The sequence below is a fragment of the Odontesthes bonariensis genome, chromosome 13, assembly GCF_027942865.1.
Source record: "Odontesthes bonariensis isolate fOdoBon6 chromosome 13, fOdoBon6.hap1, whole genome shotgun sequence".
NCBI classification, from domain to species: Eukaryota; Metazoa; Chordata; class Actinopteri; order Atheriniformes; family Atherinopsidae; genus Odontesthes; species Odontesthes bonariensis.
The window spans coordinates 17,515,767-17,543,204 of NC_134518.1; the positions used below are offsets into that span (position 1 = coordinate 17,515,767).

At 42.5% G+C, this 27,438-nt stretch overlaps 2 protein-coding genes and 1 long non-coding RNA gene across 5 annotated transcripts in view; 1 reads left to right on the forward strand and 2 right to left on the reverse strand.

Moving 5' to 3' along the window:
• Window positions 1-3,131: 3,131 nt before the first annotated feature.
• LOC142397682 (uncharacterized) lies at window positions 3,132-6,304 on the forward strand. The gene is made up of 4 exons (XR_012772721.1): window positions 3,132-3,339; window positions 4,336-4,376; window positions 4,692-4,826; window positions 5,031-6,304. It is a non-coding gene; the product is annotated as an uncharacterized LOC142397682 (long non-coding RNA).
• A 65-nt stretch (window positions 6,305-6,369) lies between these two features.
• On the reverse strand, window positions 6,370-17,805 carry reep2 (receptor accessory protein 2). Of its 2 annotated transcripts, none has more exons than XM_075481235.1 (8): window positions 17,593-17,805; window positions 15,602-15,674; window positions 13,152-13,228; window positions 12,795-12,915; window positions 12,561-12,674; window positions 11,453-11,627; window positions 10,251-10,417; window positions 6,370-8,501 (listed from the first exon to the last, which is right to left on the reverse strand). In XM_075481235.1, exons 1-8 carry the CDS (start codon window positions 17,622-17,624, stop codon window positions 8,430-8,432), a joined length of 831 nt encoding a protein of 276 aa, XP_075337350.1. In that variant the 5' UTR covers window positions 17,625-17,805; the 3' UTR covers window positions 6,370-8,429. The 2 variants fall into 2 exon arrangements, with proteins under 2 accessions (XP_075337350.1, XP_075337349.1); XM_075481234.1 differs by having other exon boundaries at window positions 11,453-11,633.
• A 724-nt stretch (window positions 17,806-18,529) lies between these two features.
• kdm3b (lysine (K)-specific demethylase 3B) overlaps window positions 18,530-27,438 on the reverse strand; it is a 29,917-nt gene continuing 21,008 nt past the window's right edge. Inside the window, exons 10-25 of one of the 2 annotated variants that reach the window (XM_075481238.1) lie at window positions 27,123-27,337; window positions 26,875-27,027; window positions 26,634-26,741; window positions 26,407-26,534; window positions 26,013-26,310; window positions 25,658-25,911; window positions 24,991-25,263; window positions 24,637-24,808; window positions 24,458-24,548; window positions 23,873-24,003; window positions 23,641-23,760; window positions 23,155-23,178; window positions 20,465-20,604; window positions 20,134-20,310; window positions 19,913-20,047; window positions 18,530-19,491 (exon numbers count right to left, since the gene is read on the reverse strand). In XM_075481238.1, coding sequence (XP_075337353.1) covers window positions 19,411-19,491; window positions 19,913-20,047; window positions 20,134-20,310; window positions 20,465-20,604; window positions 23,155-23,178; window positions 23,641-23,760; window positions 23,873-24,003; window positions 24,458-24,548; window positions 24,637-24,808; window positions 24,991-25,263; window positions 25,658-25,911; window positions 26,013-26,310; window positions 26,407-26,534; window positions 26,634-26,741; window positions 26,875-27,027; window positions 27,123-27,337 — 2,500 coding nt within the window. In that variant the 3' untranslated portion in view covers window positions 18,530-19,410. Of the gene's footprint in view, window positions 19,492-19,912; window positions 20,048-20,133; window positions 20,311-20,464; window positions 20,605-23,154; window positions 23,179-23,640; window positions 23,761-23,872; window positions 24,004-24,457; window positions 24,549-24,636; window positions 24,809-24,990; window positions 25,264-25,657; window positions 25,912-26,012; window positions 26,314-26,406; window positions 26,535-26,633; window positions 26,742-26,874; window positions 27,028-27,122; window positions 27,338-27,438 lie in introns of both variants that reach the window. The other variant, XM_075481237.1, reaches the window with a different exon arrangement.

Sequence of the window (27,438 nt, forward strand, 5' to 3'; positions counted from 1 at the left end):
TATATCTACACTGTTAGGTAAATAAAACTTTAACAAACATGGAAATTGAGAATGAACTGATACATTTTTAGAAAGGACATACAGGTGTTCTATTACACAAACAATGAACAGGTGATGATTGGTTTGAAAAATGATTTTTTTTTCATCACGGATTGTCAGGTGATAGGTTTGTTAGATTGTGGCATGATGACGACACCACACCTTAGTAACAAAGAGGTCTGAATGAGTTACGTTCCACATGTCACAAACTATCGGTTCAAATAATGTACACCTAATTTGGACTTCTTGATCAATTCAAAGCTACTGAGAGTGGAATTTGTTCTTCCTCATGTCTGATCAGTGATTTATTCACAAAACTGCAGTACAGACATTTCTGCACGATTGCACATTACTGACTGAAAAAGGCCATCATGTACAAACCAGATGTAGTGAAACATCTCCACCAGTCCAAATGGTAGTTTAACTTCCAGTCAGCCCAGTGGCAGCCTGCATGTAATCGAGTATTTAGAGTTCATTTTTGTTGAAACTTGAGAAGGAAACAGCTTTTTTTCTAGTTCCATAGTGTACGATCAATGAGTTATACATATTCCTCTGTTGACTTATAGCATAATAAATCCTGGGAGTGTGTTTTCACATTTAGAACTGTGCAGGCATAAAACAGTGGATGTAATGTGTTAAAAGGGTAAAGATGCAAATTCACTGAGTGCAGAGAGAGTTTTGTTCTGCATCACTTCTTATTCTCATAAGAAAAGTCCAGTTCCATCAGTTAGTTGTTCCACGTACACACTAAATTATTGGTAAAGTAGTGATCGTCATTCAGGACAAGCAGGAAATAAGAAGATTATCACGTGTTTTTTTTTATTTTTAATTAAACCCTTTGTGCTACTTCTGTCAAGACTTCATTGTTCAGGTATGAGAGGGTGTACTCTGCCCCCCCCCCCCCCCCCCACATGACCCTGAATTGGAAATTGGATTAAGCGCATATAGAAAATGGATGAAAAAAAAGGAGCCTTCTGTAATTGTCTGGTCCAACTTGTTTTGTAGGAGCCAAAAGGGCTCCACATGTTAAAAGAGACTTTTGAGGGGTCAAAACTTGGCTTTATGTTTAGGGTTAGTAATAGGTTAATATTAGGTATAGGATAAGAGGCTAATTAATGCAGTATGTCAATGCTGAATCTCCAGAAAGATTTAAAAAACAAGTTTGTGTGTGTTGGTGTTTTTTATGATGGACAATAGGACCTCTGATATGAAAATAAGAAAAGAGAAACTGGGGTAACGGATAGCTTACCTGGATGAGCAGGTGTCCCATGTACAGAGGGTGAAAGTTTTAATCACAGCAAGAGAATAAAAGAAAACTTGCATATTTTATTGCAAATAAAATACAGTAAAAGGAATAAGCCTGGATTATTTGTTAAAGTATTGAAAGGTAATATTCCATTTGCAAATGACTGAATGATTTCCTCTTGCTGTTCTTTCCTTGTTGCTAAGAAACAGAATGGCTTCTTTGCTTCTTTGAGACACGACTCTGGTCCTCATGTAAAAAAAAAGACAACTACAGAAGCCAACAGTGATATTAGAGCTCACTTATAACCAACGATAATGACTCTTATGAACACAAAGTTCCCAAACATAGTAACAGTTTCTCTCTGATAGAATTCAAATGTACACACATAGCCTTGAATTAAATGTAGAATTAGTATGTTATTCACATTTTGCATTTTACAGAACAGTCCCCTTCATTCTGTGGAGGACAAAGCACAAATGAAGGAAAACAGGTCTCTCTCCTAAACATTCTGAAGGTTAATAACATTTGGCATGCTGACTGATAGAACATATGCAGCCTGACAGTACGTTGTGTCCCTTAATCTAACTTCCCGGTATGATCACTTGCACAATCTAATGCTTGACATACAGCATTCTTCCATGTGCATGGAACCAAACTCAGCTTGGCAGCAACAGTTTACACTCATGAGAAAGAATGTAGGCTACACCTGCTTTCATTTCTGAGGTTTTATGTACCAGGAAATAACGAGACATAAAAATAAATTAAAGACAATTAAAGATGAACAACAACAAGATAAACTACACCAACAACAATAGCTTCATCTAAACCATCAACATGTATTTGAGACCCAAAGAGACTGTACAAGAAGGTCTTTCCCTTCATTAACACCCATGTTGGATTTGACCAATCTATCTTTGTTGACAGGCTATGTACCACAGACTTTCAATGTTGCTGCAATCAGACCTTTATGTAGAAAAACTTTCTCTCGATCAAGGACTGTTAGCTAATTCCAGACCAGAGCTAATCTCCCATGTATGTCTAAACTTCTTGAAAAACCTTTGCAGCTCAACATCATCATGATTTCCACTGATATAATCTGTTGGAAGAGTTTCAGTCAGGACCCAGTGTACATCAGAGCACTGGTGAAAGTTACCAATGGTCTCCTCTTGGCCCCTGATGGTGGACCTGTGTCTGTGCTCGTCCTGTTGGATCTCAGTGCTGCATTTCATACGATCAATCACAACATGCTATTACAGGGGCTTTGAACATGTTATTGGGATTAAAGGAAATATTTGTATATTTGTATGATAGATTCCAGTTTGTTCACGGACTCTTTTCACTTTGTGAATGCGTTAAAGGGAGGGCCATATAGCAGATCATCTTAGTTACTCGAGAACAGATCACAGTATCCTACAATAAATCATTAGATAATGATTGGTTTAACCAGCCAGCGCACACTACAGAATTAGTGATAATTTCTTCATTATTAATTATCTAAACGTTTGTTCATTTTTTTGTACATCGAACAAGCGTTCTGATTTCCTTCGTTATGCTGAGAGCTTATCTGTCATCGCCTGTGACGAAAAACATTTCATTGCTGTTATTCTCAAAGTTTTGCTTGTGTCGATTGCCGTTTCATTGTTGTTTAGTTTCGTTTTCTTAAGTATGAACATTGATTTAACTGGGGCTGGAGTGGCACCAATTTTCAGCCAGTTTCAGGAGTACCAATCTAAAAATGTGCCCCACCCTGTGATGTTGACATTCAGCATTCCAGCATACGTGTCGTGTCACGCAGGAAGGCAGCAACAGATGATTGGCTAACGAAAAGAGGAATATGGTATATAAAGGCAGTTTAGAAAGATACACCTTTGTGTGGGTAAAGAAAATTATTTGCAGATACCTATCTGTTTTTATTGTTATTATATTTTAGTCTTGTATTATTATCATTTGCTGATATAAAAAATAATAAAGAGAGTAATAAAGAAAATAATATATATATATAATAGGCAAAAGTTAGATTTACCCACACAACGACCGGTGGAGGAGGCCATACGGTAAGTGCAGCAACAATTCTCTTTTTTTCTTATTTATGTCGTGTAAGTGTAGCTTCTCTTTGAGAAAAAGTCACTTTCGAGGAGAAATTAAATTGTGTTAAAGACTGTGAAAATCGATCAAATTGTTGTGTGTGAGTCAGAGCGACCATACACAACAATTCTAATTCTTTTTATGGGGATTGCAGCGTTACAGTGTTTTTTTACGGAGCAAGCAGGTCAACCACTGATTGATGCACTGAAATAGATAATATGGGCCACTGAATAGCGTGATGGAGCTAATGAGGACTGGTGCACAGCTATGAGTATATGATTACAAGGTTTTTTATGTCAGATTAGCTTTTTCTGTTTGGTCAACATTTAATCCAATCGGTCCAAAGATAGTAAGCTGGCTTTCCAGTAAAGAGGTGACCACAGTCATACATTTAGAAGCTTGGATATTTTAGAAAAACTGATCACATTTCTGTCCTTATAGAGTTTAATTTTGTATATTTAGTTAGAGAGATAAATGAAGAAAATGCTCTCAGTCTGCTGGACTTTCTGGGAGTGGTTGATTTGGTGTTTCAGAGGCTGAACCAGAAATACTGACAGCTCTGGAATACAGGTAGGCCAGATCAGCGCCTGGTTTGTTATTCTGGAGACAGAACCATATTTTCACCGGTTCTGGCTTTTGAACACTGTACTGACAAAGCATGGGATGGTCTCACCCCTCTTTAATAATTGCGATGGAGCATCAATGACTTCCAAAAGGCATTTCAGATGATTTTTAAATCAGCTCAGGCCCTAGAAGGTGACGGCTTTTTTGGATCTTGCTTGTTCAGTTATTTATTTAATGGCAAGGACGTTTACTGCAATTTTTCAGAATTTTCTAAATCTTCTGATGATATTACCAACTTCTTTATTGCTTTTTTCTAGCGAGACATTCCCTCCATAAATTATTTTAGTTATTTTTATTCAATTCATTAACATGAATAATTAACAGATCCTTTATTTGTGCAGGTGATGGAGATGCCCTCCAATCAGCCTCGGGACGTTGAAAGGTAATTTCAGAAATTAAATCAAATTATTCCTGATAGACTAGGTTGAGCAAATTTGAAAAGTTAATTACGTAAATGCTTAACCTCACAATCATACAGCAATGAGGATATATTTTGTATTAATTGTTGTTGCTATATAGTTTTATATAACGCATTTACTACTTTATTCATTTATAAGTGTAAAATGATAAACTGATTTAAAACTTCAAGGAGACTTAACTCAGACTGTTTTGATTCAGGTTTTCTTATAGACCCACAGACTCCAAAAGATGACCACTAAAATACACCAAAATTGTATTTTTTTTCCTTCCCATCCAGATTGGGAAAATATGTCGTTAAAATACCGGGGATCTCTGAGGGCTGTACGAATCTTGAGGTTTCTGTCATCGATAAACCTCATAATTTGAATAATTCTTGTCCTCACACCACTGTTGACAGGAATGATCCTTCAAAGTAGGTTTCAAACTTCTGTCTATCGTAGTGATTTGTGTTGGCTTTACTAAATAAAACTGAATCTAATTGTTCTGCAGACATTAAAGAAGTCAGATGATTACCTTATTTTTGCTTCAACATAATTGAAAATGTTTTTTAAATAAAATGAGCACAAACGTATTTTATTAACCAAAACCTCCTTTTGAACTCCTTATTTCCATCTAGGCTTGTTGTTAAAACCTCTTGCCTTTTAACACCTGAGACGATCAGGAGCATCGACATTCACCCGTCCTGGGAGCCTGATGAAGAACAACAAGAAAATCCTCCCCCTCTTGTACCAATAGTCGATAAAGCATGGTCGATGAACGGAGAACTGAGACGGTTATTACGTAGCTTAAAAAGTAGAAGCAATATAAAGGGTCAACATGCTTCTGCTATGATTGTTTCTGAAAATTTTGAAATTTTAAAAAATTTTGGGCCAACAAAACCATATAGGGACGATGAAGAAAACAAACACGCAGAAGAATTTCTTGAAGAATACATTATTAAACATTTTGATGAGCACCGAGAGCTCATTGAAAAAGGAAAATTTATTGTAATATATACAAAGAAGAGTCCATGTTTTAAGAGGGAAAAAAATAACATAGTCCCATGTTATTTTAGAATTGGAGTAATGGCTAATGATTTTAAGGAAAAATATAACATATACACAGTAGTTGTATTCTCAGAATTCTGGGGACCAATTAGTGAAGGTGGTCTTCAAAAACTGAGTTTTTCTCAAATATTGGATAAAACCTCGGTTTATCATCCATGGTTTGACAAATATAAGGGACATGCTTTTGTAATCAATTTGAAGAAATTGAGATCGAAATTTAAAAGCCTGGGTGTTAAGTTTGGAAATCAAAAGGAGAAAAAGGATTTTCAAGTATGTATTAGTTCACTTGAAAAGCTGACGAAACGTACATATGCCGAATATTTGGAGAATGGAAAGAAAAAAATTTATTCTTATAACAAACTTCCCTCTAAGGTGAAAGATGGCATTTTTAAGATTTGGCGTGAATTCATTGAAAATACTATGATGACACTCATCCGTCCCAAAATACAAGCCGATCTGAACTACATCATAGCAAATTCTTTCCTGGCACATCATGATAAAGACTTTTTGTACTTTTTTTTGGATGGAGAACATCCAAACCAAATAAGAGTATAATAATAAATGGTGGAACTGTGGTGTCAGTCCACCTCCTTGTCACGGCTGAGGTGCCCTTGAGCAAGGCACCGTACCCCCATGCTCCTCGGGCGCTTCATGGCTGCCCACCGCTCCAGGTTGGCATCTGTCTCTGAGTGTGTGACCCTGTGCATGTGCAACAGGTGCCAACCTGGATGGGTTAAAAGCGGAGGACAAATTTCGTGTGTATGCATGTATGCATGACCAATAAATTAGATCTTAATAAAATAAAATGATACAAATGTAATAAAGAATGTGATCAAAATTATAACATCGACTGTCATTCATCTTTACTAAGATTCTGCTGTTTAATATCGACCGTACGAAGAGCCTGACTCACTGGTTTAATTTATTTTATTAGTTGCAGTTTCTTTACTGATGCAGGACCTTCTTAGGTACAACAGTGCCAGCACACACACACTCAGTCATCCTTTATGCTTTGAGAAATTACACAAAAATGTACAATTCAACACCCCTATAGACAGTACTGATTTTATACACAAAGGAACCAGCAATAAATACCTCAAAAAAGTGACACAAGATAAAAATGCAGCACTGTATTTTGAATAAGATGAAGACAAAATAAAATTATTTTGAAGCTTTGTCCCCAAAAGTGTTTTTGTGTGTGTGAGAGAGAGAGTTTGTGTGTATGGAGGAGAAAAAAAAAAAGCTGCAAACGTAGAATCATCAGTTAAAGAGCTGCAGATTCTGCATCATGAGGTTAAAATGTTTTAGCAAAAAAAAAGACAAAATTAAACCATTTTAATTGATATGATGCAGAAATCACTGCCCTCCGCAGAAGTCACACTCACAAAAAAAAGATTTAATGTACTTATGCCCAGAGAATGAATAAGGCAAGCAAGCTCAGCCTGTATGTACAGTTAAGGTTCCTATGTACAGTGTGTTTACATGTTATTTAGCAACTTCACCAACAGCTGAGGTGGACTTTGTCTCCCCCTACTGGCTCGCACCGATATCACACTGCAGACAGCAGTAATGCACGCATACTGTCTCATGCTTTGGTGCATTCAGAAGAAACCGTGTCCAGCACAGTGGCTGGCAGCCACGTGTCCAGTATGTTTAGAAACCCCCACAGCCTCATGTGACTCTTCCTCCATATCTGAAACTACAACCGGAAGCAGAAAATGATTCCTCGCAGTCTGCAGAGCTTCTTCTCGTTAATGCGACATGTTGAACGCGAACAATATACAGACATCACTGTGGTGAGAGCAGGTTTTCGCTCACGAGCACTGACACTTCCCCAGCGGATGCAAATGGCTATTAGCACTCAGGGACAGCATACTGATCATATTCATTACTCAGATCACGTGACCAAAAGTGTCATAAATTAGCTATCATAGACAATGAACAAAAAGAAGAACAACCCAAGAGTGGTGTCTAATTGAAGGGTCATAAGCCAGCACCAAACAAACCACTCAGTCACCTGCATTGTGTGCGACCTGAAGGTCGCAGGAATAAATATTTTTTCCTAAAAATTAAAAAGAAAAAGAGCCCTGAGTGAGTCCTGAACGCAGCAAAGAGTGGCTCACTCAGAGGTTCATGAGGAGAAGCTCAAATCTGAACCCCTCATACAAGCTGTGAGGAAAAAAACAAAACAAAACAAAAACAAAAACGTTCAGTCCAAGATGTCGCAATTGAAGTAAAATGAGAAACAAAAATGAAAGAGAACGGGCTAAAAGAAGAGTTTCAGGAGCTTTTAGCTGAGCAGTGCTCGAACAAAAAGGATTTTAATGCCGATCAAAGCTGATCCCATCCTCCTTTTACCTCTCAGCTAAATCCTCAGGCACAATACGCTTAAATGTTTTGGTCGCCTGCATCTGTCAGAGGATTTCTACCACTGTGACTAAATAAAGATTCAAACCAAAAGCCGTTAGCAACCGCTCGAAGCATGTGGGCATCATCCAAATCTAGAGGACTTAAAGCGAAGAACGGAATATTTAGGCAACAATTCAAAAGATACTCAATTATAAAAGTTTCTGCGGGGCAACAGTGGAAAAATAAATGAAATCGAACACCTACTGGTGACAACGGAAAAAAGGAGCATTTCTGACCAGATTGCTCGCTGTTTTAAGGCTAAAATAAGCAGATAAATCTCTGATAATATGACCTTAAGAGTGGGACAAAATATGCAACCAGACAGCAAATATGAGACAATCTAACCAACCATGTGGCCACATGCCGTTAAAAAAAAGAAAAAAAAACTAAATCTGCAATTTGTTCTAAAAACCAGAAGTGACACAATTTCAGGGCTCGACAGGTATCTACATAGATATATCCGTGGTGTATACGTGTGTTTGTGTGAAGACAAAACAGGAAGAAGCGACTGCAGGCTGTGGGTGACGCCAGTTCGAGCCAGTGGACGCGGACAGCAGGACTCATGGAGGGGTCTCCGCATTGTTAGTGGTGGGCTTTTTCTTTGCCGGCTTCTTCACTGTCTTGGTTTGAGTCTGTCAGAGTCAGAAGAGAAGTAAAGAGCAAACAACACGGCTGATTATTTACCAGAAGGAAAAAAAGAAAAAAAAAAAAAAGAGGGGAAACAATTCATTGTTAAAATGGTGACGAGGTACGGGGAAGATTCCATTACGAGAGACTGCGGTTTACAAACACTTTGGAGTCAATAGCGCCTGCGGAACTGTTATCTTCAGCTTTATCTGCACCTCATGTTGATATTAAGCAAGCGTTGGCAGGCTAACATGCCAAGTTGAAATGGTAATAATTGAGGAAACTGATGGCCCAAAAATGTCCAAAAATCCTGTGGCATATTCATATCATCAATATACACAAGTAATAAACCACAACTTTATTAAATATAATGTGACTCACTGGGCTCAGAGGCCCAACTACACCCCGTCACCTCACCAGGGTCCAGATTTAGAAAACACAGCGCACATCTGGTTCTTTTATAAAAGTGAAACTACATGTTCAAAAGGCAATCAACTCATTTCCTTGACGGGGAAAGAGCCCTACAGAAGGATAAAAGAAACCAAAAAAAAAAGAAAGATGTACAGATAGATCACCATCACACTCAGTGGGGTTACATGGCACTGAAAGGATCGGATAATTCTCCTTGGATATATGGCGGTGAATGAATCGGATCATAGGCACAAAGCATGTCATACTCCGGTACGATAGGTGGCGCTGTATCCATTTTAACTATTGCTAATAGAGCCACTTCCAGTTGACCCCTTCAACACCAAACTCAGGCATTCGAGAAAGTGGCGAATGAAGAGCAAGATGAAGCTACGTCCCTCTACATTTCGTTTGTGATGAGCTGCTTATTGCACAAACGCGATGCACAACGGCGCATTCTCCATCGCGTTGGTTTTCTTTCTGACGGCGACTACAACAGTAATATCGTCTCTTCCGACTTCCGGTTCCCTACCCCGGGAAAAAATCTCGAGCATGCGCAGAACGCAAAGCCTAATTCACCACGTGCTTCAGCCATCTACATGCACGTTTAATTTGACTTCCAACCGAGTTATCTCAGGGTCTTAATCCGATCGCGAGTAACTCGATTCGCCGGAAGAACGTCGCAGCTACCACCGTCTCACAGAGGCCACCCGGACGTTCATTAGGTCAACCAAAACAAAAGCCCACCAACTTGTTCCCACCCCCCTTTTGCCACCATCTGTGGCCAGCAGATCTGCAGGAAGTGGAGCTTTACATGTTGATGACTTCAGGACCGACCCAGCAGGAAGCGCTTTTACCAACTCGGGTTTGGCCAAAGATTAAAGTGATATTAGGTCATTATTAAGTAATAATTCCTAATGTCTTTGGGCTTCTTTCTCCTACACTTGCAACTATTTCGGATGGGACACACACAACTAAATCACAGCCGGACAACCCATGTTCTTGCATTTTATAAGTTGTGAGCATTTGATTCTAAAGAAGCCAATTTGTTTTCGATATTTAGATTCCTTTTTCCCCTAATAAATGCCATCAGTAGTTTATTCCCATTAACAGTCTCACTGTAGGGGTGTAAAGCCTGGTTTACGACTTTATTTACAAAAGAATAGCTTTGTGGTCGGTGTGTAATCCGCCAGAAATATTAACCCCTTCTTATTAGAAATAAGTGACTTTCATAGTCAGTCTAACATTTGATCTTGTGGTTAGTTATATAAAGCTGCACCTTGGAGACGGGTGTATCGCATAGTGTGCAAACGGAGCGCATCCTGGTCTGTGATCAGCGGGCCTACCTCTGTCTTCACAGCCACGGGCTTCTTGGTTGTTTTGGTGCTGGCACTGCGTTTGACAGCTTTGTCTCCCACGTCGTCGTCTGAGTGTTCTGTCCTCGTGTCCGACTGGTCAGAGCCGTGTTGGGACGACGTGTCATCGGAGAGAGCTGCAGCTGCCGAAGAGCGGGCTGCAGGATTAGACAAAGTGAGATGGTCGGTTAGAGAGAGAGGCCAGACTCAACTCTTGGCAGATTTTGGCCCAATTTTTTTTTTTTGCCGTCAGAACTGATTATTCCTCCTTATTCATCTTTTTAAAAGTGAAAAAAATAAATAAATCAAAAAGTTGTAGCTGCAAAGCGTCCATGCATTCCAGTCGCGGCCTCTGATGACACCTAGTGGTCAGATTGCGTAAAACCTTTCTGTTTTTCTTTCCACCATTTTTAAAATGGGATGTTTTTTTTTTTTGGTTTTTTTTTCTAAAGACACTCTGAATAAAAGTGTCCTCTGACCAGTCAGGGTCATCTCATTCAGATCACTTCCACCAAGAACAAAATAGTCGCTCCTTGTGCCTCTAATCAATGTGGACTCAAAAGAGACTCTTGCTGATGCTGCAACTATTCTCAGAACGTGGAAAACGACAAGCTTTTTCCCCCCCCCGTGGGGCTGGAAGTGTTTAGTCTAATCTTTAAGTGCCCTGGACTCTGCTGCACTGTGCTCAGGTAAACGGGTTGACTGGATGTCTTGAAAATAACTGAAAACACACTCACAAGGTGAAGCATTTCTAATCCCAGCTGTGACAGCATTTTAGGGAAATTAAACCAACACAACGAGGCACCTTTAATGTGCCATCTCGCTCTGTTCATTCATTGTTTCCGTGCCTCTCTCTGTGTTCTCGTCGCAGCGTGCCAGGCCCACACAGCGAGCCGGTCGGCAGTACAGCGGGACACAGAGAGTCCTCCTGAGCGACTCCTCCCACTAGAATCACATGCTTTCAGCCCCCTCCCCTCTCAGCCTGACCCTCTGTGCAAAGCTTCCTCCATCATCCTGCAGCGTTTTAAAATCATATGACTCCACATGGCTTAACAATTCCACTTGGGTAAAAAGTCAAACAAAGGAAGTCCTCATAGTCACACTGCAGCCTGGTCGGAAAGCTGGTGACGCAGCATGACACGGCATCACAAATGTTGTGCACGACTTTATGCTTTTGCACGTGAATCTCTTACTCTGCCGTGCGGCGGCACTCTTGGTCCGGGGCAGCGTGCTGGCCCCCGAGCTCATCTCGTCCATGGGGTCTCGTCTCATACGGACTTCGGAGCGGTGCAGAGACAGCTCATCCTCGGCGTTGATGAGGGTCAGATCCTGCATGCTGAAGCTCCGCAGCTTGTCCGACAGCACGCCCTGCCCCTGCGTGTCACAGCGAAAGCAAACGCAGATTCATTAGATCAGAGACGGCGTGAAAGTGATCCAAAGTGTAACAATATTCAGAAACGCAATACGTTTTGCCAATAAGAACTGCTGTGTTTTCATGACCCTCCATCACCTTGCACTGACATATTGCTACAGAAGCTCAGAGGGGACAAACTGAACAATGGCGTTACAGTTGGAAGTTTTTAATGCAGCATCTGAAGTCGTTCTATGGACTTCAGTTTGAGATTCATGCCATTAGATATCACTGCATGCTATACACGGGAGTTTTCAGCTTTTTTCTCTTGAAATGAATATTGTGGAGATTTGCAGGTTTCTCCTTGTTTTATATTGATGTAAACTGAATATTTCAATACTCAATTATCAGTCAGAGGACAAACTATTTGAGGACTTTGGATTGTAAAACATTAGAATGGACCATTCTAGTTTGACCACTCTAGTTGAAACCATCTGGTTGGGTTTGGAGTAAGCCGAGATGGGCACTTCCCACAATTTTCTCACACCGAGCCAAAAACTTGGCTCTATTTGGTTAATCAGCAACGGAGGTGCAGCTAAGCAACACAAACTAAGCATAAATATCAGAAACCATGGTGTTCTGTGGAAAAAAAAACTCGTGGCCATCTCTATTCTCCTCTTAACCTGTATGCGTAAGTGGAAGTCAGTTTCATTTTCTGTTTTGCAGAGGTTTTCATTTCTCATTCAAGAGAGAAAAAGAAGCAAAAAGGGGTGCTCAGTGATCACTAAAGAAGATTCTGGTAGCACATTCTAAGATCAGAAGTGAGCTCAAATGGATTCAGACACGATATAGATCTAGTACGGTGAGTCTGAACAGGACTGAATTTGAAACAAAGAGGAGACGGGATCATAAAAACGGGAGGCGGCAGCATCAGCGAGTACACAGCTCACCTTGGTGGCTGCAGTGACGGCAGCGTTGGCAGCAAGGTTGAGACCCCGCTTTCCAAACCTCATCATGGTGTCATAGCTCCTGTCTTTGGCTTGAGCTATATACTCGTCGATCTCCTAAAGAGAGTGGAAGCAGGAGGGAGCGAGAAAGAAAAACACAGATGCGGGTCAAGAAAAGAGAAGAGCGAGCTTTGGACGCGAGACCAGATTTGCGACCTCAAACTGTCCCGCTCCTACCTTCTCCTTGTTGGAAAGAGTCGGGTGGACAAACTTGCGGTAGAGGACGCTGGAGCCCTTGGTGTACGGGGACAGGAGCCAGATCACAAAGGCAATCTTGAGCTCAAAGTAAAAGGGAAACCTGGGGAAAGAAACACAGTTGTGCCACTGAGCTACGGAACAAGTAAAAGCTTGGAGGAGGCTGTGTATAAAGAGAACTGTGTGAGCTGCATACCACGATGCTCAAGTGAAAGCAAGACAGTGTAGAAACAAGAAAGCTGGCCTAAAAATATCAAGAGCACCTGAAACTAGATACACACGTGACCGTGCCAATTGATTTTATACAAGCAGCTCATTTATGACGAGCTCCTGACTCACCATGACAGGAACAAGTCTGTGGCCGTTTCTGCTGTGGTGAACAACGCAAATACTATCCAGTACATCATCCACTTTACCTGGAGACACACACACACAGACATGAGAAAAAAAAAAGATATATAGGACACGAAAAACCAGAGCATCACAATTCACACGTGCCGGGACACGTGGAGCAAAACAAGTCCCTAAGTACAACCCACATGCCAACACAGAACTGCAAAGTAGGTTTCAATCAGTTCACATGACATTGGCTTTCATGTTTAATGTCAAAAGAGAACGTACAACATCTTCAATATATATATATATATATGTAGTATAAACTAAACTGGCAGCTTAGCTCATCTGGCAATATGAAACACCAAAGATCGAAGGAAACATTGCTTGTAATCAAAACATATGGGTATACGAAGTATAAAGACGGCACTGAACAGGGATGCAGGTTTAGAAGCATTTATGGGCCATGGACACGCGGTACTGAATCATTTCACAAACAGCAGAATGAAGGGAGTAAAAACATCAGCTCTAAAAATGGCATCCTTCTCCCTGCTCTCTTCATTCGCTCCTTCTGTGGCTGTCTGCTTGAGCAGCGATAGAGAGGGTGGGTTGCCATAGTAACCTGCCAGGAGGAGGCCGTTCGTCAGTGTAAATCTAGGCTGAGGGCCAGAGTGCTCCTCCTCCTCCTCCTCCTGGCTCCCCTGCCTCTCATCTGATGCAGCGATGAGGTAAGCAGGAGGGACCCCATTTAGTTACCACACCATCAACCAAGGACAGAATGGGACTGTTTTGTTTTTTTTTCCTCTCCTTTCCCCCAGTTTCCCCTAGCAACACTGCTTAATTCATTACCGCTTGTTTCATTTCATGGCATTCACTCTTTGGCAGACACATTTTAAATAATCTCCCAGAAAAAGTGAGATTTTGTTTGAGAATAACACCGAACCGGGTTTAAAGGGTGTGCACATTAAAACGATGAATAATTCAAGTATCAAGAGACAAGATCATTTTATGCTTTGGCTGTTCAATCTTGGACCAAACACCCTGTGGATTGATTTGTTTCTAACCTTTTAAACTGGCCTCCTTCTGGAATAAAGCGATGTTTGCATGTAACCTTCCACCATGAGTGGATTCAAATCACATTTGAAAGTGGTCGCACGAGTCATCTTTGGAGGCCACAGACGGGCAAACTAAGTACCATTCCAAAAGAGAAATGGGATAATTGGAAAGTTTCAACAAATTAACAGAACTTTACGTTACAGAATTACAGTGTGGTGCAAAAATAAATAAATAACAGGGAAATCCTGTCCAATATTCATGTAAACCTGCACAGCCTCAACAGTCAAAGTCAAACGTATTAGTTCCTTTGCTAAGAGGCATCAGTGTTTCAAGGAGAAAGAGAAAGGTTACCCTAAAGCTGGACACCTGCACCAAACATCCACCCTTCACAATGCAACCCTGCACCACATGTGCATCTTTATGGAGAGGATTCATACAGCACGCACTTTAAGGCCGTTCATGATCTCCTACAAGAGCAAAGACTGGCGCCTTGGGCTTACCCCTCCACAGTGAACAGACAACAGCCCCCCGATGAACGTTTACAGACGTATTTGAGGACAGAGAGAGCCAAACAACCCTGAAATCATGGGATGTTCTTTAGGGCATTGTTGTGAAGCGTTGCACAAACACGTGGCGGCCATGCCATGCTGCGTGTGAGCCGCTACCGCCGGCTGTCAGAGTCAACTGTTCCCTCAGACCGTTCAGCTAATCGCCTGTAAAGTAGGAGAAGCTAATCTCATCGCGAGGGATGACATTAATTCGAGTTTGTAACGACTGTAAAAAAAAAAAAAGCCTTCGCAGTGCAACAGAACACAAACATTCGGTCATCAAGAGGTGCTCTAATCTCTAAAGAATGCGACCAGACTACCGCCTGGTTTCATGCTGATGTATTGAATTTCATTTTAAACTCAGTCACACCCCCATATGAGCATTACAGAAACATTAAAACAAAAACAAAAAAAGAATTAGGAACAACAGGATGTCCAAGTATCATTTAGTATTTGAGTGTTCCTACGACGTCACGGTGAACCTGTTCCATGAATGTTTTTGTGGCCCAACTCAACAGCCCTGCTATGCTTGTAGCCTTGTCTGGAAAACAGATCGTTATCAAATCATCATCAAGCATGCTGGATATTTTGCCACCCACTTTATAAAAAAATTTTAATTAAAAAAAAAAAAAAAAAGGTACTAAAACAGCAAGGACTCCTCCAAATGATTGCGTCCTCTGGTGAAACACAGGGCGGTTCTGACCTACATTTGATGCCGCGTTCCCTCTCAGCATCTGCAGCACATCTAAAAACTTAAAACATTAACAGTAAAAAGGACTTCCTGCATTCTCCCATAAGCCAACCAGAAGCAGACGGGGGTCACGAACGGCCCGCTGCAGAGATGATACTCACATATTCCTTCACGTTCTTCGTTTTGACGGCCTTGTATGAGGAGTATGCTGGGTAGAGAGTCCCAAAGGCCAGGCTGCAAAAGCGGAGGAGCAGAGAGGCCAGGGGTTACTGAGATGCGTCACAAACACACTGTCAGATTAGCCATGTTTGCACTGTGCTTGTGTACATATAAGAACGCCGTCAACTCTGCTTCATTGCCCTACTTATACTTGAGCCAGTGCGGCTTCTCCGTTGTTTTGATCAGAGAAGAAAACGGTGGGCAGTGACTTGTCAAAACACACCCGCCTGATAACCAGTGCAAATATCATAATGGAGATCACGGAGACAGGAAGACTGCAGCGAGATAACGTGGAAAAAACACACCCAAAGTTCTGCCAGAGGTGGGTCAGCGTGTGTTCGTGAACGGGCCGATTGGGACTCTATGCACACAGAGCTGAGTTTCTGATGTGATCTGGTTGCATCCTGTGCCTCGGTGGTGATTTGTGCTGATGTGACAGGATGCTGAATAAAAGGACAGCGGGGGGGGTACGGTCTAAGTCACCAGTATGTCCGTGTGCTTACAGTATCAGCCAGGATGAAGCCAGCCGCTGACCAATCTTAATCTAAACAAGAGGTTTAAATGTTCAAATGACTTGGGCTTCCAGCTGCTGTTAGCCTGGGAACATCTGTTGGTTTTTTTTCTTCCTTTTTTGCCAGGAGATTTAAGCAGAGCTTCTGTCTGAGCTGCTCAGTCATGTATGCAGCGCCTCTGAGCTTTGCATAGTAAGCCGAGATGACTCGAAGCAGGCCTCGGGGCCTCAGCAGACGCTCTGTGCCCTCGCGTGGTCGCATCACAAGTTCACCTCTTCGTCTTCAAACAGCTCAGTAAAGACGATAAGTGACATATAATATGTGCTGGGCCCATTATGACGCACATCCAGGCACTCTGCCTCTTTCCAGTCGACGCATGACGAGCCGAGGTGCAGTAAAGTGGAGGAGCAAGCTGGAAGCGACCACTAACGGTGTGCAGGGTTAACCTCTTCTTATGCAATCCGGGCATATTTATAGGACATCTCTTTCACACCTGGGCGTTCGAGTGATACTGTGATGGTTACGTTGACATAAATCAGTTGCATCCCAGACAACAAGGAGCACGCAGGGATGACACATCTTAACGTCGAGCCTGACATTGAATTACACATGGAGCGAGGACAGATGTGCTGCACGGTAAATGTGTCTAAATGAGGGGTCAGAGTGAGGAGAGCTGCTGGTTTTGGTTGAGTCATCCACACTGTGGAGATGTGGTGGTGTGTGTGTGTTGTTGGAAGCTGAGGCCTGAACTGAGCGTGTGTGATCCCAGAAAGATCTGTCCATCTACAGTCACTGCAACATGTTGCAACGTTAAAAAAAATTATGTATTTGTCAGTCATATGCCTCGTCACGGATGGATGGATGGAGGCGCATCTCTGGCTAGCATCGCCATCACATTTTAGGAGCCCAGGGTAACGTATGGTGCTCATGGTAACTGCTCAGTCTACAGAGCAGGAAACATTCAGGCTGGAGCCATGGCAGGCGGTTTTGTCTGGGTTTACTTGCTCGCGGCGAGGCTCGCATATTAAGCAGGTTGCATTGGAACAATACGGCCAGCTAACTAGCAGCTCCTTCACCTGCCAACACATTATCTGTCAGGTGGTTGGTAAATCATCAACCCAGCGTCGTTAGCTACCAGCGGCTAGCACGCGGCGGGTGCAGATTGTGCTGCATCATCGCATTGATTTAAAAAAAAAAAAAACAGAGCAACCGTTCCAACAACGTGCACCCACTGCTGCTCAATTCAGTCTTCAAATGCCAGTCTATCCTCATTCGTTTCTCAAACTACCCCAGAGTAAACATATTTGGATAGGAAATTGACGGCAGAGCTCACGCTTCAGCATCAGAGAGATGAACGGAGGAGCCGCTGATTGATCCTGCTAACGTTTAAACACAACAGATGGAGCCCAGCCCATACTCACACAACTATCCTCGAAATAATCCAGGATACCATCTTGCTGGTCAACCGGTCGTGAGCCTTCTCCGCTTCTGGGAAATCTAAGTGGCTAACAGGCGGGCTCGATGCCCCCCATTCCCCTTCAGGACGCGGTGTGTAGCGATGTGAGGCAGGAGGCTGCTGCCCGCCGCTCTGCTGTGCTGTGCTGTCAGGTGGTGAGACGCAGCTGGGGTGCTGCTGCTGCTGCTGCTGCTGCTGCTGCAGTCTGCTCTGCTTTGCTCTGCTCGCCACCACTCCTGAAAAGACTTAAAGGGCCAGGCTGTTTCTAGTCGCTTTCACTTCATAAGTGTTTGCTCAATGAACTCATTTGGCAACCGGAAAGACCGCCGCGCTTAAACACCCCACGAGTGAGCACTCAGTTCAAGCCTTCATCCACCTCTGTGGGTCATTATTTATACACGTTCCCAGGCAGACCAGGGCAAGTGTTAGGGGTGGGTCCCAGGACAGATATTGCATCATCAAGGTCCAAGTCCAGGAGTGATCAATCCCGTAAAAACATAATCTGTTACTGACCATTGTTTCATTGGAAGTTTTCGACACATACCAAAAAAAAAAAAAAAAAAAAAAATGGTTTTATAATGTGGCATATCATGAGACTAACCCCTCAAAACATTTTTTTACAATAATTCAAAGCGACTTGTTTTTTTCTGGCTACAAAAAAAAAAAAAAAAAAAAACAGCAGTCCTGTTTTGTTTCAAGTTAAAGTCATCAAGAAAGAATTTCACATTATATCTCTAACTTTTAAAAATGATGTGTTGCTTTTCACCGTTTTTTTACCCAAATCTCCTGACAAGTCTTTTGGAATTACCAGAAGCTCCAAGTCAGAGCAATTTCTCTTAAGACAATCGGGCTGGCTGCGTGTGAAATGAGACTTTGCAGGGAGGAGTAAGCACGACACAAAGTAGTTTTTGTAAACTTTATTGTGAAAAATCAAACAGACTGCTAAGATCAATATATATATTGATACAATGTTAATGGCCAGTAGTTCTGTTCAGCTGCAATTCTGATTCTTGAACAATGTTGGAAGTCTGCAGTTTGTGTTGAACCAATGGGACAAAGACAGGTGGGAAAGAAAAATTGCCCTCTCTGAAGCTCTCCATTACCTTGTGCTAAGAGACACAAAAAAAAGAAAAGAAAGAAGAAAGAAGATCTCTTGCTCTAAAAGAGAAATAAGAAAACTAAAAATACAAAACTTTGGTCTGCTTCCCTTGACCGGCTGCGTCGCAAAATCATGTCAGCCACTGAGGGCAGAAACAATCAAATGTTTAAAAACTTTAAGCAAAGAACAGAAAAAAAAAGGAAAGTCTACAAAAACATGTCAACCTCGCTCCTATCGAAGAAAAGTATTAATGTCATCAAAACAGGAAAGTTAGCCCAGCACTCACATTTCATCAGTTGCTTATATTGTAGCTGAACCTCTGCTCCAAAGGCACGGCAGCTTTTACCTCCCTCGCTCCCACGTCTTACATATACAATGAAAACAGAACACACTGACCTTAAATACAATGTTAATCAACAAAAACAACGGAAAAAAAAAAATAAATTTGAAAAACAACTAGACAAGCGTACTGTGTAACAGCGATGAAGGACCTCCTTCATCCAAGCATCGATTAGCCCCTCCCCCAAATGAAATGTTCTTTTTCCCCCCCAAAAAAACAAGACTCTCCTTGCCACGAATAGCCTACATTATCGCTGTACTCTGCAGCTTGTACTTATGTAGGTGTGTGATCTACGCCGTGAGTAGTGGAGTGGTCTTCAGCGGCTGGTTGTCTGGGACGAAGGTCTAAGGGCGCGCTAGTTTGGGTTCGTGGGCCTTCAGTGTCCCGACCGCATCCTTCACTGCGTGGTAGATGATGTTCTTCACCTGAGTCGGAGCAGAAAGAGTAAGGTCTGTTAAAGCAACATTCCACTGTTGTACGTCTCGAATGTTTTATTCAGATTTTTAACCATTTTGTCAAAAAAAAAAAAAAAAAACACTTTGGGAGACATTTACTGAAGCTAATTATAAATCCGCAATTAGATTTCATAAACCGACACGATTCAAATCAGAGCTTTTCCCAAAAGAAATGGATTGAAAGCGCTTCTTCGTACACACAGTGGTGTTGTGATTAAGCCTTTTCCTTGATTTTTCTCTTATGAAATAAACGAAGAGGCTGTCAGGTGGAATCATAAGCGCTTAGTTAAAAGCGTGTCTCTTTCTGGTGCGACAGACCAGATCAAAAGTAAAATAAGACATGAAAACTTATTTTTATGGGGGTGAAAAGAAACAAAAACAAAACACCGACCTGTAGCTTGTCTTCGTGATTTGTATGAGTTGTGGACAGGTGTCGGAACTCCTGCGTCAGTCTGAAACAGTGCCTCACGTGCTCGGGAGACACAAAGTCCTCTGCCACCTTGATGCAGCTGTACAGGTTGTGTACCTGAGATGAGAAGAACAAACATGTTTATGAAGAGAGAACTTAAATTTGTGTCTTAAGTTAACTTCACGCTGTACGATGCGTCAGACCTGGTGTGGCGCTCCAGCCGGGATAAACACGGCATCCCCTAAGAACTGTACAATGGCCCAGCCCTGGACGCCGTACTCTTCGTAGAGCCTGCGGCGAAGCACTTGGTCCAAATACCAGCTCTGGTCGTGAATGGGGTCGTGGTCTGGAGGGTTCTCTTGGCCTTGCTCTTCTCCCACCTGAGACGGGTAAGTAAGGATAAGCCACGGCTTAGTTCAGATGACATCATCCATTTAACGATTGAGAATTCTGACACCTCTGCGAGGGACCCAGGCAACGTGGCGTTGAAAGGGTCCCAACAATATCCGAGACAGAAATCTATGGGCTCCTGACCTTGCGGAGCAATTCTCGGATCTTCTCGGCATCTTTGGCCGCATAGATGTGCCAGAGAGCTCCCGGCTTCTCCTTTCCCTCGTGCACCCTCCTCTTCGTCATTTCATCCACATCGCCCTCATCAATGGTGGTCATGACCTCTGGAGAGCAAAAATAAGAGAACAATGCACACAAATACAGGATACAAAACATTCATCAGTGAAGGGCCTCAATAACTTCTCATCATAGCAGAGTTTCTTTACATACAGGCTGAGATTCGAAACTTCGTGGGCAGTTCTTGAACAGTGTTTTTTTTTTTACACTTTCAAGAATGACTCTACATAATGAGAACCTGCTTGAGTTATTGGGACTTTGAAGTTGTCTTTCTATAAAAGCTCATTAAAACAACAAAATGGTGCAGAGCCGAAGTTCTCAACTGGCGGTTCATGACACCACATTGGGTCCCGAGCCATCCTAACGGGTTTTAGTGCTTCTCTTAAGATGCTGTTTGAAACTACAGAATGTTGTTGTTTTTTCTACATCACATGAATCCTAAGCAGCGGTCCTGTGTGTTCATCGTTTAGCCACAAAGAAGTGATGCTACTTAATGAAGCTGCAAGCAGCGAAAAGGGGGTCAAAGCACTGAAGCGGGCGCAGTCGGGATGGCAACTTGCTCATCGGGGTCACGTAAAAAGCTGACAACAGAGTTGCACTGTTTCCACATTTGGTTTTGATGGATCGAATCATTGCTGAAACATGAGGTCACTTCACAACCAGTTTTGATTGGCTGTGAGGGACAAATACTCCATTAAACACATATAATTCCTGCAAGATCATCTGTGCCAATTTCAAGTGAAGAATGAATGGAAAAAGCTTGTAACTTTTTTTTTAATTTTTCGAAAAATAAAATCCAATAGCCTATGCTGGAAATTTTGATCCATGGAATTCAAAGCTACCTTTTTTTATTTTCAGTGCTCAACGACCAAACATGAAAACTTGTTAATAGTTCAATTGCTGTCCCGCAGTAAATGAGCCAAATTTCAACTTTATAGCTATACGTTTGAAGGGGCTGCTACAGATTTGAATAGCCGAGGAGAAAAGGACGAAGAAGAGGAAGAAGAAGAGGAAGATGAAGAAGACATTGCAGCTTCCCTGCTCCGCCCAAAAGTGAACGCCCTTGGCAAAGCATAAAAACGCCACAGCCACTATCATTTCTAATGCATAAAAGCATCTCAGATTACATCACTGTTCATTCTAAAATAAATGGATAGATCAATGAAAATGGCTCAATTCTTTGAATAATATTTGGGTAGTTACTTAAAATCAAAAGAGGATTTCCGTGGCCAGACCAGTTGAGAACCACCAGGGCAGAAAAAAGGACAATTTACAGACTACACAATCACATTTACTGACACAACGCTCACATCCACAGCCTACTGTTGATTTGTACAGCAGCCGCAGTAAAACTACTGCCGACATCTCATTATACTACAGACTGATCACTACTTTAGAAAGACACTGACCTCTGTGTATGTTTGAATGGACCTTTGTCTCCAGCTGAGCCCAAAGTTGTCGGTGCCTTTGCGCAACCGAACTATGTGTTTGCGTTTGGGTGGGTGACAGCCCAGTGTGTGTGCTGTTCACTTGTCCGCCCAAAACATCAGTATGCATGTTTAATTTGATGCGTGAATAAAACCTCTGGTTGTAAGATAAAGACGGACTGGTGCATAATGTGTGTGCCAACAGCTGCACAGGAATGGGTACGGAGGATCTGTGCAAAATTGATAATTTGACAAAGCCAAACGAAGCTCTTTTGCCTGCTTGTTGCACACAGATTGGTACAGTCATGCAACAACTCCACAGTAAGCAGCTTTACAAAGTTACTGCACATGCTCAAGTTTAAACGCGACAAACTTAAGCACAGTTGGCCCATTTACTTCCTGCTCACACTTATCAGCTCAGGACAGCTGAGCTGACCCTCAACTCTTGATTTCTCTACTTAATCAAAACGGAAAGGAAGCCGTGACGATGGACTTTTATTCAAAACAAATGGAGATGGGACACACAGAGCGCCTGGAAACTTTGTGAGGCGTTTTAATTCTACTAAACCGCAGGAAACTATTTGATAAGCAGCATCCGTCACAAAAGAATTCCTAACAATACCCATCCCTTGTTTTGTGTGTGTGTGTGTGTGTGTGTGTGTGTGTGTGTGTCAGAGTCACTGTGATGAGTGAAAAGAAGCCTGCGGAGGAAGAGAAATGCCAACTCTAGATGCCCCTCATTCAAACTTCTCTCCCACAGTCTAAGGACCAGAGCACTGTGCACCCGAAGCAAACAGGGAGGGAGGATAGTCCCAGTGCAATAAGCTGTATGACATCTGAACTCATGTCATTTCATGGAATTCACATTGCTGCAAATGTGCATTTTCAACCAAAACCTGATATCCACGTAGAGAAGTGCAGCATTTATCTCAAGAGGGTAACATGAGGAGTTTCAATGCCATCCATTATTCAGTTTAATAAAAGTTGCATTTGCATAGAAATTTAGAGCAGGGTACAGGACATGCAACACTGCAAACCGAGGGATGGGTCCTGGTGCTCTGGCCCCTACTGCACAGATAATAACAGAAGGATGGAGCGCAGGAGTGAAGAAGGGAGTTAGTCAAGAAGAAGGGCATGCTACTCAAGTGATACAACGGAAAGTCTACAGACCTTTGCGTCCAGAGATTTCGGCCTCTGTGAAGGAGAAATTTTGTCACAATGTAAATTGGTGAGACCCACTGGAGGGTCTCTCCAGTGTCTTTTCCAAGCATATCAAGCCTGGAGCAACTACAGCCAGTAAAAGCCTAATCATGGTACTCTTGACAAGGTTGTAATTACATCTACAAAACTGTGCAGGTGGTAATAGCTCAATTGTGAGCTGAGAGGTATTGACTGTTTTCCAGAAATGGTTTTGTTCCTACAGGCACACAATATATGGTATTTGGCATTGGGGGAGTAAACTGGAATAAAATATATAAGTAAAAATATTTTACACAATTTTAATTTGAGAAGTAAGCAGTGACTTTAATGAGTTATTTGTTCAGTTCAAAGGGTGTCTTGTAATATTTCTCGCACCTTAACCTCATGTGTGAGTGTGTGAGTGTGTGCGTGCGTGCGTGCGACAGAAAGGGAGACAGCGTGTTTCAGTCTACTGACCGTCCTCCTCGTTGTTTTCTCCATGAGGGATGCCAACGTAAACCATGACGTTGACAGCGTCCGACACATCCAGATGGAGGTTAGTGGTTCCCACCTTCCTGTCTTCAGTCGAGATTAAGCCTGAAGGTAAGATCAAAAATATACAATTAAAGAAAAAAAAAAAACAACAACGAGGGAGACAGTGAATATGAACGTATATTGGATCAGAGAGAGAAAGGACATTTGCTCTTACCATAGGCATTGTACATCTTTGGTCCAAGGTCAGGACGCACAAAAAAGTTGGGCAGGCGGGCGGCGAGGTTTAGACGGCCATCTCTTTTCGTGTACTCGGGCAACGGGAGGTTTTCCATTAAGTTATCAAACCTTTTAAGGGAAACATTAAAAAAAATAAATGAATAAAAGACCTTAACCAACTAAGAGCGAAAATACATCTCTGAAAATCCAAAAAAAAAAAAAAAAGGCTTCCCAAAAACTCCCGAAGCCACAACATTGTTTCTGCTTTTAAGGTGCGTTTCACCCTAAACTCTGTGTGGCAAAAATATCTTGGCTGTAATGTTTTTTGTTTTAAAAAGATGACTTGAGAGGCCAAATCACCAGGATGGCAAACAGCAATAAGAGTTCCACTAATGAAACCTGCATTTACGCACAGAGGCCTGTGACACCTACACAATACACATACCAGACGCTGTGTGTAAAATTAAGATGGCATCACATGATGATACCTTTCAAATTATTGTATCAAAGTCAGAATTTCCAGTGTTGGTGCAACGCTGTGGTTCTGCTGAGGACACCGAAAAGCCATTGTTGGGTTTCTCACCTTGTGGGCATCATGTCCCTGAAGTCTTCACCTGGAGGCCAATCCTTTAATTTCAGCACCATGGGCATACCGTCACTATCTTGCAGTCGCTCTGCAGTTACAGAAAATACATTAGTTTCAATTGACAACAGAGAGGAACGCGCACATGGCTGTACAGTTTATATGCTTCGAGAACTCACTGGAAATGATCTCAAAGCCATCCCAGAAGTCTCGCACCTTCACGTCAGAGATAATAGCACAATTTCTACAGTTCACCAGATCTACATCCTGGTCTCCGAACTCCTGACTGAAGGCATCGGGTCTCCACAAGTGAGATTTCAGGCGTTTATGTATACCTGACACCAACACAGGCTGGGAACAAAGAAGAAGAAGAAGAAGTAGAAGCTCAGACTCGAGTGACATTAATCAAAGCTGCAGCATTTCATCCATCACTTCCCTTAAAGCCATATGATTTGTTGTCCCTATATTCATATTTTCAAGGAATATGTTTCCATTCCATGTTCATGTAGATATATACTCTACTGGTTACTTACTTGTCCTTGCTTCCAGCATTCTCTGAAGATCTTCCAGTTGTTGCTGTTGCTGGGATCCTGTAGGCAAAGAAGTCGCCCATCACAGAGCCAGGAGTGAGAGGTATGTGGTTCCAAAACACTAAGGCCCATTACTCCATCTTTACGAGCCCCCAAAACGCCAAGTTCGCCACTTTCAGAGGTCCCAGAGCGACGGCCCTCTGCTTTCTTGGTCTCCACGACGGAGGCGATGATGTGATCCAGGAAGTTCGGCAGGCTGCTCTTCAGTTTGTCACTCTAAATGAAAGATTCATTCTGGGTTACAAAGCTGTGGAAGTCGTGATTTCCTTTGTGAAAGAAGTCAGTTTTAGTAGTTAACACCTTAGCATTCACTAATTAAATAGCATTACTTTATTAATACAATAATAACAATACCACAATTATCATTACTTCGAATCTTAATATTCTTACTATTTAAATGATTGTAATTATGGATTTGGTGGAGGTGTTTGCCAAATAAGGAGATGAGGAGAAAGGGTGATTTGAATAGACTCCTGCTGGTTTCATCTACAGGCTGTTTTCAGTACAACAACTGGGCTGCTTTTAGAAAATGTGCTGGTAAAGTTTTTTCAAATAGATTTTTTTAAGTTTGGAATACATCGCAAAACTACATGCACAAACGAAAACTTACACTTGCTGAGGTAAAAACAGAGGGGAACGGTACCCCACTTTCTCCAGGGCCCTGAGGCAGTTTGCCCGGTCCGGAATTGAGCAGGTCCCGGAGACTGGAGCCCTCAGGCTTAGACTGGGTCATGCTGGGGCCCAGTAACAGGCTGTTAAATAGCTTGGGGCTGGAAGCAGAAGGCTTTGACAGGGCACTGAGTGAGTCCAGGCCGAAGGGAGGCCGACCTTCTCGATTCATCACGGAGCGAAGTGAACTGGATTCTGAGAGGAAACGGCGAGAGGACGGTGGAGCGATTTTAAATCTGAAACTTTCTTTATGCACCGAGATAATACTGACTCAGCGTTTCTCATTTGCTACTTACCCTTGGTGTCATCCTTGGCCTTCTGAGTGGCCAAGTCTGCTAGCCAGTGCAGAGCAGAGCTGTTGCCCTCTCCCGATGAGCGCAAGTCCTTGGCAGAGGACTGGGTGACATTACAGGGGGATGATGTGCCAGTGGCAGAGTTACTGGTACTACCCACACTTTCCCCTCCCCCGCTGTCCGAGGGCCTTGCCATTTGTGTAGTTTCTGTTTTGATAACTGACGTCTCTCCCTCTGATTTTGGAGCGGTGCCAGTACCAGAGGCTGCAGCTGCAAGGCCACCCCCACCGCTCGCTGTAGACTGCTGAGACAAGCACAAAAGGATCGCAGAGCCTTCGAGTTAAACTATTTCAAAAATGCGGCACAAAGACAAAGCACAGAGGTGGCACAACCCTACCTGTGAAATGCCATTGGGGGCAGTAGGTCGTACTAGAGGCTTGGTGTGTCGACTGGCACAGGGACAGTTGGCTTTAATACCCCACTTGCCCCTTGCAGAGTGCACCATGTCACCTATGTTATAAAGAGCTAATGGAGGGAAGCAACAAAAATCATCACCCATATGAGATATTTACTTATCGATGTTGTGATTTATAAGTTTATGATTCACTCATGTAATGGGGTTACCTGTCCCAGGTATAATTTGTGTAGGCATGAGGTTTTGTGGCTCGTGAGGTTGGCCTTTGGCACACTTTAACCAAGAGAAGACATCATCCTCTGGAGTTTCATCGACATCTGAAGAAAAGTGCATGATGAGTTGCACATTTTCTACACAGTCACGCGACCCCCAATAAAATGAAACATGAACACTGCAGTAAACAGGTTGTCTCGGCACTGAAATTCTTTTAAATCCCACTCTATAGATTACCTTCCCTTGGCCTGTTTCTGCGGAGCCGATAGCAGTCCAGACATACTCCGAAGCCACACTTGCGACACACCCAGTGGATGTTGAACAAGGTGGTCTCGCATACGTCACACATTTCTCTGACACCTCGGACAGCACGTTTCCACGCCACTTTCTCTGAGGGACAGCGGAAAAATATTTCAATTGTGGACATGATATAAATTTCTGACAACGCGAACACGATCCAAGCTGAGAGAAGTCTTTATACTCACGGTGAGGCTCCACCATCATCATGGCTTCCTTCTCAGACATGACCAACTGGCAGAACTGGTCTCCCACATTGGCCAGGATGTACTTGGATGTATCGAGATCAAGACCCTCTTGGACAGCCGGTGCAGGCAACCAGAGTCCCATAGCCATGGCATCACTCTGCTGAGGACTGAGGAAGCCTTCTACACGCAGCACACCTTTTCGAGTGAAAGCCAACCTGGTCACAGGCAGAAAAAAAAAAACACATATTCAGTAGTGAAGCTGAATTGTTTTCTCAATTCTCAAGGCATTGATCCAACCACGCGCCAGAGCAGCACA